We start from the raw sequence: 18,453 nt of genomic DNA, 5'->3' as shown, positions 1-18,453 counted from the left end.
GCAGAAGTAAAGCTTTGAGGAAGGCGCGCGAGTCGTGCTTGGGTAGTTCAGATGGTAGAGCACTTTCCTGCGAAAGGTAAATGTCCCGAGTTCGAGTCTGAGTCCGGCACACAGCTTTAATCTGCCAGGAAGTTTCAATGAGAGTTTTGGCTCAGACAACATCATACTGCTATCCTGTTATCAAAGAAGCGTCCGAAATTAAAATAAACATCAACAATTTTTACAGCGAGCAGGGGTACACATAGTAGAGCAAGGAGCTGGCTTTGGACACTGAACGAAAGCAAAAACGTAGCCTTGACGCTTGTAGGGGCGCGGGATCGGCAGTTTCAGACGTAGCGCCAGCTGTGTTCGCCATGTGACACGACTACGTCCCACGGCGTGACGGAGCTGCTGGAAGCTACAGAATTTGCCTTCCGTGCATGCGCCACATTGGCTCTCCCTGGAGGGTTGCACACATTGACTTTATACCTACATAAGAACGCCGTGTGAGTCCGGAAGCCCTGATGTCGGAGAAAGCTGTCGAGAGCACGATTGTTTTATTCGAAAAGACGTGGCTTGTAAACAGAAAAGAGTTCATTGGTAAATGCCATATCGAAAGACTCCGAGGACACACATAATGTTTAGTGCTTACAGTGAAGCACTGAGGCTCTGAAGTCACGTTATGTCTGCGTATTTCTTGTTTAGGGTGTCGTCCCCTTATTGCACCAAAGAAAACGCTAAGTACGGAAGGATATAAACAACTTTTACACTACTGTGCACTACTCACAGCTCAGCAATAGCACGGAGACAATGTGTGTATCAGCGTGACATTGCACCTGTCATAATGTGACATCTGCGAAGCAATATTTTGTGAACAGTAATAGTCCTGAAGTGCGTTGGCCTGCCGAGTCCCGATCTGAAGCCAATGGAACACTTTTGTGATGAATTAGAATGTCGACTTCGCTCCAGAGCTGAGGGTGGAACATTACTACCATCTTTGGTTACGGATTTTGAGAAAGAACAGACTGCCAATCCTCCACAGACATGCACACAGATCACTGAAAGTGACTGCAGCGGCGTTCAAGTCGTCATAAAGGCAATGGGTTGGTGCAACGTATATTAATATCTACCAGTAAGTGCCCACATATTCGGACAGTGTTTTGGGTATAATGCGTGTAAGGGTATGAAGTGGAATGATATCACAAGCTCATTCGATGGTCTAGCGAGTGGCGGACTTAGGTTCATTGGTGGAAAACTAGGAAAAAGGGAATAGTTTGCAGAGGAGGCTGCTTACAAAATGCGAGGGTGCTGCATATGGTATCAGGTTCGTTCGTGTCACAGGAAACTATCAAGGAAATCGAAACGACATCACCTGGCAGGCGCTCGAACACACTCATCTTCTGCTCCACGAAAACCTAGTTATAGATCATCGACCACCAACATTAAGTGAAAAATCTAGGAATGTTCTATAACTACTACGTATCACTGCTTAGGACTCGAAGACACGTTACTGAATACTGCAGGAGCACACTGGCACTGAAGTAATTCTTCCTGCCCTCCATCAGCGAATGGTACTGAAAGTAAGCCTCATAATTGATAACGTGGGAAGTACCCTCTGCCACGCGCTTCGTAGAGGTTTGCAGAGTACGGATGTAGATCTACCACAGAAGGAAGGTTTACATTCGTGCAACGTGCGGCTGAATTTCATTATAAATTTTGTGAGATAACTGACGACGAACGATAGAGTGCGCTGCTGTTGTAACTGTATTGTTTCTTCCTGTATGCTGTTGTTTGCTGTTAAACATTTCACTTCGCTTTACGCTACACACTCTATAGTCTGCTTTCCACACAAATGCTGTTTTACCTTTGACTTTAATAGTGCTAGTCTCTCGCATAAAGTATAATATGCTATCCACCTTTGCAAAAAACTACAGCGTTCCATGACACGGCTCCTTTCACAAAACAAGTGTGCCGTAATTTTAATGAATGAATATGTACATCTTCGATACCTCACAGAAATTCTAAATATGGTCAAAACAGCATGTGCCTGAACATTGTAAGCACTGAAAGTAGCTTCAAAAATACACCACGAAAACCCTTTACCTTTAGGAAAACATTTGAGTCTCATCCAGTGTAGACGATTCGAATATTTTAATAAAGAAGCAGCATACTGGCTGATTATAATTAAAGTGGACTCGTAGAGGTCTAGTGCGAGCTGTAATTATGATATGGCAGTGAAACCTGCAAATATATTAATGCGTTGATGTGGAACCGATTTAACTGAAAATATTAGTTTCCCACCTGGGGAAAATGTGGCATTTTGAATAGAAGAAAGAAGTATAGAAATGTTTCCATATGTAATGGATTAGGAATGGGACGCGGCCAGGGAAAGCAAGCAATAGAGAAAGGCATAATATTGATTTTATTGTTAACAGCCTCTTACATAGTTTGTTCAGCATGAGTACCCGACACGTCGACGAGTTGCTGTACCACGCCAGATGTGTACCAAGTTTCGTTACCATACCCCCACTGGACCTTCGTGAAGAGTAGTACTTTAATTAGAAACACCTGGTATTTGAACTACTTGTGGAAGGATTTGTTTCTGACAGTGAGTAATGATGTCCCATGGTACACAGACGAAAGTACTACTTTTGGTTCAGTCTGTTCATTAACCGTGATTGCTGGACTCATCGCAGTTGCATAAAAATCTCTAGTTCTTCTCGAATATACAACGTCCCTCCGTTATTGTGAATTATTGAGTAATTTTCAAAAAGTAGTCGAAATTTTCTGATGTCATGACTGAAGAATGGCTAATCGCCCTCCATAACGCCGAGAGAATGTGCTTCTCGCTTTATACAGGGGTTTTAAACATTTTTGAGTCATGTCACCGATACATTTATTAGACTGTTGGTGAACTTTGGGTGTCACCTGAAGATAAACATTTGGAAGGAAAATGTTTGCGGTATAATGAACGGATCTCAGCTACGGCTATACATTTGATGTTGAATGCTTAAGCTTTTTCTCCTCACTATCGTAGCTAACCTGTCAGTTCGAATCCATCACAAATATCCACTGTGAACATAGCCGTGAGCTCATAAGGATCTCTTGCAGCTAGGAACGGAGTGAGTCGCCGATGGGTATGTTCGCTCCCCAAGTTAGCTTTACCAAACATGCGGCTCCACTCGTCCGCCCTGGCTGCCTTGTAAGTAAAATGTCTTGCCGGCGGGACACGCCGGAGCGAACGGCAGCGGCGAAATTCAAATAAGCGGGAGGGGTTGGGAGTAGGGTTGGGGGGAGGAGTTCGGCTTGGGTCCTCGCGGCGCCACTTTACTCCCCGCGCGCAGACCGCGGCGTCGTGGCGTCGCGCCGCGCCACACGTTATGAAGTCGGGAATCCAATAAAGCGAGCGGGCCCGCCGTGGAGGTGAGCTGCGCCTGGTAGGCAGGCAGCCTCCATGCCACGTACGTGCGGCGTGACGCGCTCTGCAGGCGGTGGCTGCGCTCCGACTTCAACGTCGCCAGATGGTCTGGGGGAGGGCGGGGGGGGGGGGGGGGGTGACCTCGGTGACGCTGCTTGCTAATTATATCATGTCAGTCCTACCCGTCCTCTGCCCCTCCCCCTTTTCGCTATCTACCCCTTGCCACTGCAAAACCGACTGTAACATTTCGGGAGGAATGGATCTGACACGAAACAAGCGAAATATTTTCGGATGCTGTAATTAACAGCAAACAACTTCTTTCGACTTACAAGGGGACCTTCCAGACAGGCCTTTTTGATTTTCTTCATACTTACAGAATTTTAGGGACAGTTCCAGGACATCAACTTTCGTAAAGCAGTAAATCACAAATGTCAGAGATACTAAGAAAACATCACATTTAAAGATAAGAAGACCTGTGAGCACCGTTATGTACATTTCCAACAATTTTAAAGAGTCGCCGTAGCTGAATACGTAGTTCGTAAGTCTTCTAATTGCGTAGTCTCGCGTTCGAATCTCGCCAGTAGCAACTTTTTGTCCTTTCATTTACATTGCATATTTACTGTCAAATGCAAATTGTAAGTAATAAATATTGAATCATTACTTTTAACGCTTTTAATTTTATTAGAATATTATTCAATTTTTGTTAATTAACGTTTTCTGTAATGTAGGCATGTCATATTTAACGCTGCAGTGAAATCAACGCACATCTAAAGCGCGAGTTACCTAAAACTGTCTCCAAATATTTCTGAAATAGGAGCTAATGTGCTGTTTTCACAGAAATGAGGTGTAATCAAGAGCCCACACTTGAAACACACACATTGGATTTAATAATCACAATAATGTGTAACTAAAAAAAGACACGTTTTTTTAAATGTATCTATGCCCATAGACATTAACAAAAAGAAAGTAGGATGTAAATGGTGCTTTTCTCTCTCACATACTTACTGCAGGTAGGCCTACAGCAACAGCAGTTTGAACGTTACAAATGCTGTTAGTTGTCTATAACATGTGTCAACACTAATTTTAGTAACAAGATTAATTAACATATGTTGCCAATGCTGAAGAAGAAAAGATCAACCTGTAGTGGTAGTGGTGAATATGCCGACCAGCGGCATCAATAAGAGCTTCTCGTATTCCATACTGATGCTGAGGTTTCAGTGCTTCATCATATTTTTAAAGATATTCAGGTGTAGAATGTCGTTCCATACAATCTGGTGTTGTCGATGTGTCCTTGTAAACAGTGTGCAAATAGTGTTCCCCAGAGAAAAATATTTAATATAGTTAAACCTGGGACAGATCCCCTTCTTTGAATCCGGCAGCTTGTACCCAATGCTTGAAGACAAGCTTAATACGTTGTACACCATACACTGGACACTTACCGTGCCGCTACAGCACGTTCAACGCTGCAGTGGGATGTGGTATAAATATGGACAGTAGCCTGTTCCATTTAATTGCTTAGTTTCAAGTCTGTGCTTCCTTAACATTATGGTGAATATACTGCCACATTCTCGTCATTTAGACTGTGACAGTTCCCGAATTACGGCATGGGTGTAGATGGTATTTGTACCAATACGGAAAAATCTTACACGTTAATGATGTATGAAGAATGTAGAGGGAATTATGTACGCTCTTGTGCTCTGTAAGTTGAACGACACTCGTCTAGAGTTCACTCATATCAAAAATTATTTGTGAATTTCTTCAACCAATTATGGTAACAAGGAAGTCTAAGGAGCGAATTCACCATATAAATTGAATGTAATGGCATTGTAGTCCTCAGAAAGTTCATACTACAAGCATAAAAGAAACATCCCGTTATGAAAGTTTGATCGGGTGGTACGCGTGAGCAAAAGCGTCCTACAGCTAATTTCCTATGTCACTGTTGGATTAAATGGGTATACGTGCCAGTTGACAAATATTCTTTTCATAAGTTTCTGTGTCAAGGTATGTTTGTTGAGTGTAGGTGACTCTAATGAATGCTTACAGAATTTTAGTGGCATGCTTGTGATGTTCACGACACTGCTACAGAAATCTGGAGCCGTCACGTAGTCTCAAACAGCTCCAATGAAGTCGCCGAGCTTATTTGTTCGCTTAGAAGAACAGACCACTTGAATTAAGGTTACATGCTCTCACTCCATTAGAAAGTTGGAGCATAATTTGGGACATTTCGGCAGAGTCTGGAGCTGTATGTAATCACTTACGTTTTCCTGCCAATTTACAGGAGTGAAAATATTTTCTGTACCTCATTTCGAACCTGCTGCTTCAAAGTCGAGAGCCATCTTACAAGCGTACCACGGCTACGGAGTGTGTTCTTAAGATTACAGAATGACAGATGACAAACAGAGATTCTGTCTTTTTTAAGGAGAAACACAATTACTGCTTACATTACTAGTTAACTACATTCCATTTTACTGAGTATTAAGGCTTGAAAACAGTGTCAGATAAGAATCAGTAGTTCGGCATTCAGGATGCCTGGCAAAATGGTAAAATTTAAACTTCAGGCAAGGAGTGACCTTATTGATCATATGAAGCGTTTCGAAATTTATGCATTATACGGTATCCAGGAGCGATCTCTGCACTTAGATACAGACTTTCCAATGTATGTGCAGGAATTGCTCCTGGATACCAGATGAGGGGTACATCCCAAAAAGGAGTCTTATGAACAATAAATTCATTCCTTGGTTGATGTTTGACTTTTACCATAGCAACCCAATCAGCCTGAATGCAGAACTACTGATTATTATAATAACGGTGGTCTGTCTCCTGCATCGCTTTATATCACATTTGTATCACTGCGTATAAGTTAAGCCCTTTTTCTTGAATGCTGTTTTCAAGCACTTGCTAAACTTCCAGTTATAAGCGTTCCAAAATCAAACGCTGAATTACGATCGGTTTTTGACTCTTCATTTTTTACTGGGCTCTCCGGTTCGACTAAGATGCAGGGTTTGCGAGTGTGGACATGTGATTTGACATATCCCCACAAAAGAAGTTTCAAGTGATCTTTGTATGCACAAGAATATCACTAAGACCTGAAATGACCTACCTCATAAGTTACTACTATATCTGTAGACTTCGTGCCACTAATAATGTGTTGAGTACCCTCCCACACTTATAAAATGATAATAAGAGGAGAATGGATGTAGGTACATACATGCGATGCTCTACTGTACACTGCCCCATTCTCTGTCGAAATGCTACTGTAGCTAGGGCAATGAGCATTGGTGTTCTCACAATACCGACTTAGGTGCCGCACACTGACCGCATTCGACAGCATGAAAATAATACCCTGTGACACAGACGCGCAGTCACTTACCTTGTTACCTGCTTTGTCCCTCCAGCGGGCCCAGGTGGCGAGACCGGGCCGCCAGTAGTCGAGCAGGTAGTTCTCGGCGTACTCCTGGCCCAGGCCGTGACCGAAGCGACCCTGCGTGCGCACCGCCGTGACGGCGTGCAGGGAGTGCAGCTCCACCTGCAGCCACTCCTCGGCGGCCCGCGTCACCATGTTGCGGGGGCACCAGGCACCGCCGCCCTTGTCCTCTCGCAACCTGCAAAGGACCACGTCACACGCTAGTGTCAGTCTCACGCACTTTTATTGTAATATTGTGCATGATAATCGCTGCACGGTGGAGGTCATAGCCCATTCAGTGTGTGGTGCGAAAAGCTGCAGGCAGTTTCCTCGTTGTAAGCGAGAGAGCGTCGCAGACATGACAAGCGTTCCAGCCAGCGCCTCCGCTGTCCGCGAAGTAGTGACCGGACCGACCTATTGGATTTTGCAGAGAGCAGAGGAACGAGCTGGACACCGGGGCAGCGTTTCGATAGAGACAATCGGCGGCTAGTGCGTATTTTGAGGACGAGCGAGCAACGGGCAGTCCGGTGATCACCAGTTTGGGAGGATAACACAACAGAGTCCCTGTGCGAGTGTTTGAGTGTCGTTCCTCGTCAGGGAAGAGTTATTGTATTATGCAAATTGGAGGTGGAACGGGAGGAAAGGAAAAGAAAGGAGGGAAATTAATGATATCAGCTGCATCTTGAATCTATTGCTTATTAAGCAGTTGGGTTAAGCTTTGCCTCACCCAGACACGATGTCTACCGCAAATGCGCGGAATTATCTCTGCCCGCTCTCCGATCGACTCACATTCCCACCTAGCTCCACCTATCTGCAGTTCCTGTCTATGTCCTCCTTTTTTTTTCCTTTATTGAATTTCGATTTCCCCCCCCCCCCCCCCAAGGGGGCGGGCTGGCAGCAGCCTACAAACTTTTTTTTGAAAATGGAGAAGATAATATATAATAAAAAAACAGGCGACAAAATCGAAGACCAAGGGTAAAATGGCGAAAAAATCGTGGAACTTAAAACAGAGAACAAAGGGATGATGATGCTAATAAAATACATATGAAGCCCACATGGAAAATAATAGTCAGACAGTTAAGAAACACAGCGACAGTCTGGTTTCTGTTCGCAAAAGACAATAAAATTAACACCCAGCGACAGCATGGTTTCTGTTCGCAACACGGGAAACAATACTGAGCAGTCACTGGAACACTGCACTAAAATATGACACACCACAACCGAAAGAAGGTGGGGGGAAACTGGTCAGACGATGGGAAAATAAAAAAGGGGGGAAGGTGAGGAAAAGCAAAGGGGCGGAAGAGGGAAAGGAGACAATAGAAGAAGAGGACCCCTAAAAGGGCTGGGGGGGGGGGGGTGCTGGGAAGACGCGACAGGGAGTGGGGAAGGCAGAGGACAGGAAGAAAAAAGGACTCAGGTGGGGGGGGGGGGAGAAGGGAGGTAGGGAGAGGTTAGGTGGGGAGAAACACAAGATGGAAGGGGGGAAGAGGGAGCCCAGGGAACTGATGGAGGAAAGGAGAGGGGGGGGGGGTGAGGATCAGAGTTGGTAGGAGTGATAAATGGAGGGAGAGAGGGTATCATCCGGGAGGGGGAGTTGATGGAAGCCACCTTGGGAAAGGAGATGAAGAGTGTAGCGATGGAGGGTAGGGGAGACACAACAGTGAAGGCGTGGCAGGGGACAGGAACGGGAGAGGAGAGGAGCAACCAAGGGGTGAGGGGGATCAAGGCGGCGGGAGGTGTAGAATATGCGGGTATGTTTGAGGAATAGGAGCAGATGGGGGAAAGGAATTAGGTCATAGAGGATCCGTGTGGGGGACGGGAGGAATACATGGAAGGCCAGGCGGAGTGCATGACGCTCAAGGATCTGGAGGGACTTACAGAATTTGGGAGGGGGGGCAGATATCCAGGTAGAACTGGCACAACAGAGGATAGGACGGATTAAGGATTTGTAGGTGTGGAGGATGGTACAGGGGTGCAACCCCCATGTCCGGCCAGAGAGGAGTTTGATGAGTCGGAGATGGTTGTGGCCTTTGAATTGGATATGTCCTCCACTCTCGCTAACTTTAGATTCCCACTGGAGGCCGATCGTAAATGTGCAACAACAATGAAGGTTGTGGATTCATTACCCAACGAGGCAAATCGATTAAACGAATGCATAATGACTCTTATTTCGGACGCATTCATGTTATAGATTCGCCTAAATGGGCACTATATTCACAACATTAATGGTGATTGCGCACTTACATTCGACGTTCAACGGGTATCCTAAGTTAGAGGACGTGGAGGATATTGACAGGGAACGCAGGTAGGTGGCGCTGTGTAAGAATGTTAGTCGCCCTGGGAGTGTGCCGAGATATTCCGTACATTTTCTATAAGCACTGTGTCCGGATGGTGCACAGGTTAACGCACCTGTCTAGTAAGAATTAGATCCAAGGTTCAAGTCTCGATCTGGCACACATATTCACTCGTCGCTGCTGAATCCTCTTGAAGTCCAGATGCAGCTGATACCATAAGTTCCTACACTTTCCTTTCTTCTCCCTCCACCTCCAATGTACACAATATGTATCATAACTGCGGATTTCGCTAGGTGTCTGAAAGACACTCATATAAAAAATTCTTATGGTTGGTGTGCATGGACAGTGCCTATGCCTTTGTACTGTGTGCCCTGTACTTAAGATTCTGCATGAGAAATGCTAGTGCTTAATTAACGCTAGTCTGCCATATCGAAAGTTACATTTAGCTGAATATCATATCCGGTAGTGCTTAATGTTAAGTGTTGGTGTGACTTAGTTCACTTCTTGTTTTATAGCAATTTTGGGTCAGATTTCCTGTTTAACTAAGTTAGATAATGTATTGCTTTCATTTCTTCAGTTAGTTCATTGGTTGAAGTTTTCACTTCGAGTGAATTTCATTTGTAGTATTTTCGTTAATGTTATATCTGAAAGCCAGGAGCTTTTTCTATAGATACGGAAATTGGGGATACAATTCAGTTTTTGTTTTATAATAAACTTGTGTTACCACAGCGCTCAGCCCTTCCACCTTACAACACCAGTGCTGCTCCATACTAATCTCTCTGTAGACAAGGATTTGTTATAAGGGAAATGAACGCTACGTTAAGGAGTCAACTCACTCCGGTATTTCCAGCGTCACTAGAGGACTTGTTCATTACTGTATGACAGAATAAATAAATAAATACTAACAGAACACTCGTCGCTCTTCTGATCAAACAGCTATTTTGAAGCAACTTAAGAGGCAATTACCATTAAATACAGGATTTCATACATGTGGTCTACTGACCCATCTGTATCCGTTTCTAATTATACTGATGCGAATAATAGTGAGATTCTTCTGGCTTTTTGACCGCGTCATGTGTTATGAAAGTACCAATATTTAGACAGCTACTACAGCCAGCTTTCATCGGGCGACTGACGAAGGCTGCATGCAGTAAATGCCAAAATGTCGGTTTTACTACATATGACGTGATCATACACCCAGAAGGATTTTACTGAAGTGGACTACGGCTATGAACACCTACCTTTCTTTCTAGTATGATAACTGAAATTAGGACATTGACACTTGACTGTGAAAAGTAGCATTAGCATCTTTGGGGAATTTCGATTTGCATCTGTGGCAGCAAGAATTATTCCGCATCACTCTTCCTATTAAATAAGTGTCTAAGGCCAGAAAAATTAGTTTAATTATGGAATTAAGTCTCAGTGAAAGACTTAAATTTCCTCATACGCATGTCAGGTGGCCGTCATTATCGACAAAGTAATACTGCACCACTATGCTTCGGTTTAGAGACTAGCGTGAAAAGGAGTTTTTTGTAGTGGTGTCCCTCTTTTACTAATACTCGTAGGAAATAATTATATAAAATTACGTCTTAAGTAGCCCACGATATGCCTACAAATGAAACGGTAGTAAACACAGAAAGAGGGACAACATCAAGAAAGAAAACTTGTTTCTTCATTTTTATGCTTATCATATACATCCATCATCTCAATCGATTTTATTCCTTCATTCACAGTAAATAGATGCATCATATTAGTGCGTTAGAATGCCTAGTTCATAAGCAATACGCAATAAGAAGAATAAACTTGCTAAATCAGATTTCATTAACACGAAGTACAGGATAAATGTCATTTAACTTAATATTAGTGACTCTATACAGAGAATATGTTATTTCTGCGATAATGAATGTAATTTAGATCCATATGTATATTTACCATCATTCAATATCAATGAAAACTTTCGAAAATATAAGTGTTGGCCAACGAACATCACTGCAATGGAAGCTTCCGAAAATGCAAATGTTGTCCAATGAACATCATCGCTCCAGCACATAATCTTTAAACATTACTTTAAGATACACTGTTTGGTTTGATGACATCTTACACAGCATGTGGAAATCGCTGTGTGACACAGTTTGTGTAATGCGTTAGTCATAACACGTAAACATAAACTATGTTTTCCAAAATATTTTCGCAACAAACTTAATGCAATATTTGCAACTAACTGTAAGCAATACTATCAAGTCAACGTTATGTCACTAGTTATGTACTTGCTTACTTGTTTTCTTTTTCTATTTTGCGACACACAACGACCCCTTAGCCGTAAAAACAAACATTAAGAACTGTCTCCCTTACGATCACACGCCGCAGGTTATCTTGTAACCGGTAATGAAAACATAAAAAAATCAATAATCACAAAAGACTACTAGCTGCAATCATTTCTGATAATCATCATTATTATTTTGAGGAGTGAATGGGTGGAGGAAGCATAATTTTAGAGCTCTGTTCAGTGGAATTGATAAATTTTGTAAACAAGTTTCTGTCACAGAAATGAGTCTTGGAGACTACAGCAATTTTATACTTATATAAAAACGTCTTCTTGTCCTGCATGGGAAAAAATACTGATAGTTGAAATTTGTACACACTAGGTGGCTGTCTTCCTGTACACTGCAAAATTCACCATCGCAGTATGCACATATTTATAAGTTACACAATGACAGAAGGTACTTTTTGTGCTGTACGGAGCAAATAAGAGAGGAAAAATTTCAATATCTGCTGGTGGAAGAACGATAAGCTATGGCAAGGTTTCAGTAATTGCTGTGCATGTGCTGAGAATCTCTCTGTAAAACTAAAAGCTGAGGTTTATATCGAATTGTTTAGCACGAGAGATGATATGGAAGTTTTTCGTAGAGGTAAAGCTATAGCATGTTGCGGTGTAGCAGATTGCTTGAACACTTAGGTGCAGATACTCAGTTGCATTAATTATAACGTTCGCGAATTGCGGTAATAACTGGCGTCCAGACTAAGCTGAAACCCATTAACACTGCTGATCAGGTTAGCTGCCAAGCGGAATGCGAGTGAATAATTTATGACCGGTTCTCAGAAGCAGAATGGGTAGTTGAGGATGTCGCTATTGGTACAATTCTACAGAGAAATACAATTGTTCTTTCATCACGAAATTTTCTCTTTCAATCCCTTCTACATCTCGGACCTCTTGTATTTTACCTCGTCTTTCATTTTCGCTATTTTCTCCTGTGTATGTTTCCCATTTTTCTAGTGTTCTCTTATCTTGTCGATTTTTCCAGCCACCAGTGTTAACTCTATCAATAAAACTGAGTGACATTTGATAACAGACTTCTACTTTTTTGTCGACGCAAACACTGTGCTTTGGTAAATGGAATTTTGGTCATGTTTTTAGGTTTTTTGCTATCTTTTGACTATTATTATTATTATTATTATTATTACTATCATCATTACATTGGAAACGTCAAAGAAGAAAACAAATTTTGGGGTTCAACTGCTCTCAACACCGCCATAGGAAAAAAGCAGAATCTATGATAGGTCAGATAGGAATGTGATGGGAATTAGCTCTGGCGGTTTTTAGGGGACAACCCTTAAATATAGTAGAGAAATCATGGAAAGGCTTCCTATATCTGGTTATTTCGATATGATTCTGAGTTCACTGCTTGTGTCATGTTGGTCTCTATGCATGATGGAGTACTTATACATTTTGTTCAGTTCAGTGTCATATACAGAGCTTAAGAGGACTGCCAAATTGTTCTAAGAGTTTATACAATCTGCGTTACTGAATAACTCGCACCACGGCATTGTAGAACGACGGCAGAGCTAAATCGTCTTGTGGGACGAAAAGTTTTCTTGAACATCGCAAGATTTTTCATTTAATGTGTTTCCTTCCTAATATAACAAAAGTTAAAATTACTGTTATGTCTACTTACAAAAATCCCTTGTGAAGAGAATCTAGGTTCTCACTGGTGGCCGTAAGAGACGCCTGCCTGCAGATATGACCCAGTTGACTTGAGAAACTTGTCTGTTTACATATCCAATCCTGTATCGCTTCTACCACATACGAATCTTAGTTTGGACATTTCTGTTGTGTCCTGCCTACTGGTCAAACATGGGGTGCCTAGGAAACTTGTTTCCTCAGATCGCTAGACAACAATTCAAGCAAATTTTATTTACAGAAAATAAATGACAATACTTTGAGAATTTTCAATGATGCGTCGCAGCAAATGGCAGCAGAAAAAATAAAACTTCTTATCAGTATAGACAATTCCTAATACACATCACAAAAATTTTTGCATCACCTCGGTTCCGAGATTTCTTGAACCTGTAGAGAAAATTTGAATGGAGAGCTACAGAAGCATCATTTCCGCCCTTTTTATTGCTCATGAAATCCACACATTACATGTTGTACCACCATACAGCAAGACCTTCAGAGGTTGTGGTCCAGACTGCTGTACAGACCGGTACCTCTAATACACAGTAGAATGTCGTCTTCCATTAATGCATCCCCGTATTTGCCGTGGTATACTATCCAAAAGTTCATGAAGGCATTGTTGGTCCAGATTGTCCCACTCCTGAACGCCGATTCGGCGTAGATCCTTCAGAGTGGTCACGTCGTCCATAAACAGCCATTTTAAATGTATCCAATGCATATCCGATGGTGTTCATGTCTGTAGAACATGCTGGCCACTCTATCCGAGCGCTGTCGTTACCCTGAAGGAAGTAATTCGCAAGGTGTGCACGATGGAGGTGCGAAATGTCGTCCATGAATATGAATGACTCGGCAATAAGCTGCCGATATGGTTGCACTATCGGTCGGAGGACGGCTTTCACGTATCGTACAGTCGTTATGAAGCCTTCGATTACCACCAGTGACGTACGTCGGCCCCATATAATGGCATCTCATAACAGCACGGTACCTGCACCCGGCGGCACACGCTGGACATTGTGTCTAAGGCGCGCAGCCTGAACGGGTTGCCTCTAAACAAGTCTCCGACGATTGTTTTATTGAAGGCATATGTGACACTCATTGGTGAAGAGAACGTGATGCAAACAATGCTGAGCGGCCCATTCGGCAAGTTGTTGGGCCCATCTGTACCGCGCTGCATGGTGTCGTGGTCAAAGATGGACCTCGCCATGGTCGTCTGGAGTGAAGTTGGGCATCATGCAGCCTATTGCGCAGAGTTTGAGTCGTAACACAAGGTCCTGTGGCTGTAATGAAAGCAGTATTCAACATGGTGGCGTTGGTGTCAGGGTTCCTTCGAGCCATAACACATAGTTAGCGGTCATCCACTGCAGTAGTGGCCCTCGGGCGGCCTGACCGAGACATGTCATTGACAGTTCCTGTCTCTCTGTATCTTCTCCATGTCCGAACAACATCGGTTTGGTTCACTCCGAGATGCCTGGACGCTTCCCTTGTTGAGGGCCCTTCCTGGCACAATGTAACGATGCGGACGCGATCGAACTGCGGTATTCACCGTCTAGGCGTGGTTGAACTACAGACAACACGAGCCGTGTACCTCCTTCCTGGTGGAATGACTGGAAATGATCGGCTGTCGGACCCCCGCCGTCTAATAGGCGGTGCTCATGCATGGTTATATATATCTTTGTGCGGGTTTAGTGACATCTCTGAACAGTCAAAGGCACTGTGTCTGTGATACAATATCCCCAGTAAACGACTACCTTCTGGAGTTCTGGGAACCGGGGTGATGGAAAACTTTTTTTGATGGCGTATAAGTGAAATTATACAATTCCTATCTCGCTGCTGGAAAGCTCGTAGAATGGCTACTCTTCAACTCGGCTGTGGCCAGACGGTGCGGCGCTGCTGTCTTCGTGTCGTTCTAGAGAGGGATTGGGCAGCGTACTATCGGCTGACATCTTCTTCGCAGCCCTCTCTGCTATAACGTTCCTGATCGGCCTGCTTGAGCTTGACTTCACACCAGAACAATTTCAATGAGTAACGCCTTCATCACCTATACATGAAATGTTGTGGTAGTCTACTGCCTCGATATCACAGAGTTCCCAACGATATTTCTGATTTTGGCAATTACTGTCTAGCAGATTTCATGTATTCATTACTTGCAATCTGGAAATCAGCAGCATGAGAGAGTGGGGGAGGAGGAGGAGGGGAGTAGAACTGCTTATCTCCCGGAGCCTATCTCCCACAGGACTGGAGATATAGTAATATGCGTTTCCCAGCCCCTTACACTTAGGCTGCCTCGCACAATGTCGATGTTGCCTTGGTAGTATTGGCAAGCACTGTGGGGGCTACATGTTCTGATGGGTGAGGTGGAGGATGATATGGATATTGATAAAGGAGACGATGAGTTGCACAGAGAAATGGAGGAGGATGAGATGGGCAGAGGTACAAGAGAGGTATGAAAAGGACGACATGACGGGACAGAGAGAGTGGGAAGGAGGAAATGAGCAGATAGACTGCAGGGAGATGGATAGGGAAGTAGAAATGCAGAATTGGACTGAGGGAGGAAGACTTGTCTGAGACACTGAGGAGCAGGAAATTTGCAGGGCAGAGACGGGGGGTCGGGGGGGGGGAGAGGGGGGGGGGGTATTCTGAAAGTTCTGAGAGGAGCAGAATGCCATACAGTCGAGAGGAGAAGCACACAGAGGGAGAAGGAGAGGATGGCCAGAGAGAGAGGTAGGAAATCTCTGACTTATACCCTATTATGGAGTACTAGAATTCTTAGCGACTGTGAATGAAAAGATACACGTATATAATTAACAAACGCACTCCTGGATTCGTAGAAAGCCAGTATAGGCCATACTTATGTGTAACAAAAGTATTGAGGAAAGAAGAAAGACCAGAATTTCCTATCGACAGTGTGGCCATAAGAGAAGGAGCACAAGATGGGGTACGAATGTATGGGGAAGAGAACGAGCAATACCCATAACAATGGAACCATCCCGGCATTTACCAGGAGTGATTTAGAGTAATCACTGAAAATCTAAACCCGGATGACCGCACGCGGATTTGAACCGTCGTCCTCCCGAATGCCTCACCTCGGTCAGTAGGAGGCCGCGGAACTAGCATACGAATCTACGGATCAAAGGTAGAATTGTTATCGCAAAAAACTGTTTACTAAATTCCGAGAACTGATATTTGAAGAAGACTGTACAACAATTTGAAAGCCTCCGTCATACATTTACAGCGCCGGAAACAAGGCAGGTGGGCCCATAAAGTCACCGAATAAAAACACACACACACACACACACACACACACACACACACACACACACACACACACACACACACACACACAAACATACACACACACATACATACACTTGTAGATCTCACGTAAATATCGTAAGAATAAGAAAAAGAGTAACGAGGCATCCAGTCATTTTTTTTTTTCCTTGGTCCAAATGCAAGTGTATAGCAGAACGAGGCTAACATGGGTAGCCTCTAATGCGCCGATTTAATATGGGCCAAACCTAATCAACTAAGCGTAAGCAAAAAGAAAAAAATTGTCAGAGACTGGTTCATTACTTCCATTTCTTTCTCCTCGCCGCATATTATCGGGTAAAGACCACGCGCAGAAGCTGCAACAGATCCAGGTATACGCTATTCGTTAGCCATATAACCTAAGGTCACTAAGTATTTCATAAAACCGTCTTACACTGCTCCAAAATCTAATACCTGTTTTATTTTTGTCGCATTAAACAAGATCGAGCTCCAGTTCTTGCGGTTAGTGGCCTCTACAAAGAACCTCTAGTATGTGAACCATGTCGGATTCGCTACTGACAATTGGTCTGTTACTGACTCCCGTGCCATACTTGCAGCGGAAATCACCAATACAGATGGAAATGATAATTTCAAATCGATTAAATGAGCATTGCGGATTGTTTCGGTCAATATAATATGCAGCCACACTGGAATGTTGAGCCGATTTATGGTTTTTCTGCCGTCTCCGTTCCTAACACTGCACCTAGCTTGCGAACACCCAACTTGTCGGTTGCAGAAATATTGCCCCCATTCCATATTTATCAACTTTAGTAGTTCTATTGTGACCGAAAACGGCTCTGTACCCTTCGAAACACAGTCAGACTTCATAAACAGGATATTAGGAGAACCTACAGAGAAGTTGGGTGTGTAATGGATAGCGAAGCAAAGTGTGGCGGATGCTATGCAGAGAAAATATTCCAGAGAAGGAAACATTCACAATAAAGGCAGAAAGCATACAGATAGTAAAAATTATTAATGTTCTTTATTTAAATGAGCAAGAAATTCATCTGAAATGTAAGTACGTTTAAGCGAAAACCTGTCTGTCGTTTTAAATTACACTCTGGTTGTTAGCGATACGTCATTTGAACAGTTCTGACGACTTTCGACGACATCAGGCGCTTACGAGGTTTCCTTGAACGCTCAGATGCACTGTCAGTAAACTTCTGTGTTTGTTCTAACACTTTCCTCCTGTCCTATTTGTAGGATCTCCCGTATTGATAACTGCATGACCAATAATACTACAGGCCACAGCTGTGCTGTAATAAAATTCTCATATTACTCAAGTGAAGCAACAAACTTAACTGCGAGCTATTATCCCATCAACTCGAAATATGTCTCTTATACGTTTATCTACATTAAACGCACGTGATTGATGTTTGGATGTCAGAGGATAGAGTTCCGTAATATCTTAACGCTGACCAGACACGTCCACCGCTCACAGACATTTATGGCTATTCCTCCCTAACACCTACGTAGCTCAGATTAAAAGAATGATAGTGTGATTAGCAACAGTGAATACTGAAGCGCAAACATCTGCATACTGCAGGTCATAGCAGCTTCACTCGCTTCTGCAACGACATCTCATCACAAAAATCGTGATCTATGAGGAAGAGCAGAGAAGTTTCGGTGCTTATTGTAAAGAACATTGCCTCCTCGGAACTTTTGCACATTAAACAAAATGTTATGCCCGTGTATATTATGGCCAGACTTGGGTTAATTTTCTTACTTGAATTATATACTACACATCTGAAGATATTTCTGAACTCATATGATTGCCAGAAAACTGTTTTACGATAGTATAGTTTTATTAATCATATTAATCAAATTCTTAATATCGACCATGTATTATGAAAATTAATTATCGAAGTTGTCAACTTAAATGATCAAAAAACAAATTTACGGTGAATATAATACTGCTGTGCTTCGCTTTTAATGTAAACAAAATTCCTATCCTCAGTTATAATTTTTCTAATTTTACTACTGATAATGGAATTGCAGCATATACACTCCTGGAAATTCAAATAAGAACACCGTGAATTCATTGTCCCACGAAGGGGAAACTTTATTGACACATTCCTGGGGTCAGATACATCAC

At 43.1% G+C, this 18,453-nt stretch overlaps 1 protein-coding gene across 2 annotated transcripts in view; it reads right to left on the bottom strand.

The window, feature by feature from the left end:
• The window catches only part of LOC126275269 (discoidin domain-containing receptor 2-like), a 741,207-nt gene that overhangs the window by 175,402 nt on the left and 547,352 nt on the right, over nucleotides 1-18,453 (bottom strand). For both annotated transcript variants that reach the window (XM_049977182.1, XM_049977183.1), the window contains exon 5: nucleotides 6,768-6,999. In XM_049977182.1, the coding sequence (XP_049833139.1) occupies nucleotides 6,768-6,999 (232 nt within the window). The remainder of the gene's footprint in view (nucleotides 1-6,767; nucleotides 7,000-18,453) is intronic.

This window comes from Schistocerca gregaria, chromosome 1 (genome assembly GCF_023897955.1).
Source record: "Schistocerca gregaria isolate iqSchGreg1 chromosome 1, iqSchGreg1.2, whole genome shotgun sequence".
Taxonomy (NCBI): domain Eukaryota; kingdom Metazoa; phylum Arthropoda; class Insecta; order Orthoptera; family Acrididae; genus Schistocerca; species Schistocerca gregaria.
Note: the sequence above shows the minus strand (reverse complement) of the source record. Positions and strands in the feature narration are given on the sequence as shown.